Source organism: Drosophila kikkawai, chromosome X, assembly GCF_030179895.1.
Source record: "Drosophila kikkawai strain 14028-0561.14 chromosome X, DkikHiC1v2, whole genome shotgun sequence".
NCBI classification, from domain to species: Eukaryota; Metazoa; Arthropoda; class Insecta; order Diptera; family Drosophilidae; genus Drosophila; species Drosophila kikkawai.
The window spans coordinates 23,057,442-23,060,779 of record NC_091733.1 but is presented as its reverse complement, the minus strand read 5'-3'; the positions used below and the strand labels follow the sequence as shown (position 1 = coordinate 23,060,779).

The window sequence follows — 3,338 nt, the reverse complement described above, 5'->3', positions numbered from 1 at the left end:
AATCTTAGATCAAACTGTTTTTAATAGAATTTAATTTAAAATCTAAAGGATATCAAGTATATCCTTGCCTCCTTGCTGAAAAAACGACAAACTGTTCAATAAACTGCAAAACAAAAAAGTTGAAAAAGCTAAAAATAAACCGAAAATCTCAACAAAATGTCAAGTGAGTTCCGTGGCCCTAATAAACTTAATCAAATTTCCAGCATCTACGTGCACTCGCTGCAGGCAGGCGTCTACGTTGTCCTCGTCCTCGTCCTCGTCCTCTTTGGTCCTGCCAATGTGTGACGTGACATACGATATTTGAGTTTGGAGTTTTGTGGCTTTTAACTTGATTTTTTTTCTGCATTTTTTTTGTTTGTGTCCCCCTTGCCCTTTGTGTCTGCCCCCTCTATGAGGTGTTAATGCTTTGTAAAGTTTTTTGCACGAAAACAAACAAAAAAGCGGAATCAAAGGCAAAGAATTTTTACTTCGAGTGAAGGGAAAACCTCACAGAAAATAAAAAAAATATATATAAAAAAGAAATATATAAATAAAAGAGCAGCCACAAAGCATTTTTATGAGTTCCTTTTGAGTGTGTTACTGCACTTTTCTTTTTCTTTTTGTTTTAAGCAGTGGCGTTTTTCTAAGTGGCTTTTACTTGCAAAGGATAAAAACTTGACCCCAACTTGGTTCCATACTGAGCGAAAAGTGATTGGAAAATAATAAATAATATATATATGAGATGTAAATAAATATTTAATAATTTTTCGAACGGCTGAAAGTGTTTAAAAATGTATTAAACTTTAGTTGCACTTGGAACAATTTTGTAGTTTATTGAAAACACATGGCATGAATGGGAGTGGAAATATACAAATAAAAAGTCCTGTTGGAGGCACAGCTTAAGAAGGCCTTTTTTTTATGGAATTTTTAAGGGATTTTCTTCAGGAAGTCTTTGGAGATTTTTATGAAATCTTCATTCTCTCTCTCTCAATTCTCTCTCAATCTCTTTAGGATATATTTCTAGATTCTCTAGACTCTCCATAGGCTCTTTAATTTTTCTACACTCTCCAAGGAATTTTTCTTTTCCAAAGAAATTTTCTTAACTTTTCGTAATCTCTGCAAAGAATTTTTGTAGACTCTTCACAGACTCATAAACTCTTCACAGACTCATAAACTCTTCACTCTTTCAGGAATTTTTCTAAACTCTCCATAAACTGTTAAAATTTTCTAAACTCTCCAAAGGATTTTTCTAGACTCTTCAAAATCTCTACACTCTCAGAGGGATTTTTCTTCTCCAAAGAAATTTTCCTAATTCTCCAAAGAATTTTTCTACACTCTCCACAGACTCTTTAATTTTTCTACACTCTCCAAAGAACTTTCGTAGACTTTCGATTGGTTGGCTTCCCTGCTTACCCCTCAGCTCCTCTCCGGTGGACAGCTTCCACTGTACCAAGTGGACAGGCTGGAAGGATGTACTGCTTCCGCCACTCCTAGAAAATCAAGGCTATACTTTAGATAACACTGGCCAACAGGACCGTGATGTCGTCCCGCTTGCCGCCCGACGACTCCACATTCATCTTGCGGGCCTTCCGGCTAAAAGGCGAATCGTAGAGCGGATTCGTGCTGAGGGTCCGGGCCATTAGGGCCAATGAATTGGCTGTCATCTGGAGGACCATCTGATCCTCCACGCCGGCCATCTCGCTGAGCACCTCCAGGATCAGTTCCAGCGGCAAATTATCGTAGACACCGTCGGTGGCCAGTAGCAGGACATCGCCGGGACGCGTCTTAAACTCTTGAAAATCGGCCGAGTCCGGCGAATCGATAAGAAATTGTCCGCCCAAATTGGGCGGCGGAGAGGACAGCTGGTAGGGAGTATTGAACTGATGCTGCTGCTCCAAGGACCGGCACAGAATCCGGCCAGATCTAACGGCCAGAAAGCCACTATCTCCAATATTGGCCGTATAAACGGTGCTATTCTCACGATTCAGGGACAACAGGCAAACGGTAGAGCTGCCCAGGACAGGGCATTTCTGCTCCAGGAGATCCAAGTAAGCGCGACTCAGCAGCCAGTCCAGGCGACGGGCATCATAGTTGCGATTGGTGGCCAGACGATGGCAGGAACGCATCAAGAAGTCACTAAACTCACCGGGATCGATGCCATAGCTACGCCACCCGCCGACGCCATCGGCCACGCCCAATGTATCCGCCTGCGGCGAGGAGCTATGGAACCAGGCATCCTCACCGAACTTGCCCCGCACATACCTTGGATACATGGCAAAATTCTTGGGAAAGCCACAGACCACTGTCACCAGCCGCGGATACTGATGCTTCTTATCGTTGTTGTTCCTCATCTTTGCCAGCAGGATCTCGTCGTAGCGCAGATAGTCACCTTCGCCGCCTTGGTGGTTATAATGATGCTCCTTTTGGGATTTCCTCTGTGGGTGCCTTCTGCTGGGCCTGAATTATATTTAAATAATATTTTTATATTTTTTTTTTTAATATAGTTTATAATGCTATATACCTGCATTCCTCCATTTCTGCCTCTGTGGATGAACCTAAAGCCTCTGCCCCCATAAGTCGCCAGAGAGTGCGCAGGACTTGGCCACCGGCATAGGCGGCCATTAGGGCCAAGTCCAGCATTTGCTGGAGGGGTGAGCGGTCCCTGGGATCGTCCAGGTCCAGATCCAAGTCCATAATGTTTACTTTTGGAAATTAGTTGATGTCTGTGTGTGTGTTTGTTTGTGTGTGCCGCTCAAAGGAATTTCAAATGAAAACTAAAAGGTTTGTATGTATATTTGCTTTATGGACAGGCCAGTCAAAGCCTGCTCTGTATTTAATTTTAAAAAAATGATAAACCTTATAAATAATTTATATATTAAATAACTAATATATGTAACATCATTTCCTATTGTTTTATATTCTGTTAAAAATACATTTTTAATTTTGAAAAATTATAAAGCTAATATAAAATATTTTTATTAAATACCTAACATCTGTAACATCATTCTCAATTGATTCTTATTCTCTTAAAATTTCATTTTCAATTTTAAAAATTTTTATACCTAATATATATTATATTTATATTAAATAGTTAATATCTATAACATCATTCCCCATTGATTTTTATTATCTTAATATATTTTTTTACTTTAAATCACTTGTAATTTCCCCCGTACCTCCCTGGGTAATATCTTGTTTATAACCTTTTTGAAATCCCCTGAAATCGGCTTGCACCATTTGATTTGTTGAATAAATTTTTGGCTGCTCCTATAGGTCCTTTACTACCCCCCCCCCCCCCCCCTTTACCAAAAAGGCTCGACTCAATTATGCACAATTACGGGCGCAAACAGATGCCAGAA

The 3,338-nt window shown here is 40.2% G+C and overlaps 1 protein-coding gene across 1 annotated transcript; it reads right to left on the bottom strand.

Moving 5' to 3' along the window:
• Positions 1-717: 717 nt before the first annotated feature.
• Positions 718-2,764, bottom strand: LOC108074917 (protein phosphatase PTC7 homolog). Its single transcript, XM_017167147.3, has 2 exons — positions 2,501-2,764; positions 718-2,436 (listed from the first exon to the last, which is right to left on the bottom strand). Exons 1-2 carry the CDS (start codon positions 2,671-2,673, stop codon positions 1,491-1,493), a joined length of 1,119 nt encoding a protein of 372 aa, XP_017022636.1. The 5' UTR covers positions 2,674-2,764; the 3' UTR covers positions 718-1,490.
• Positions 2,765-3,338: the final 574 nt, after the last annotated feature.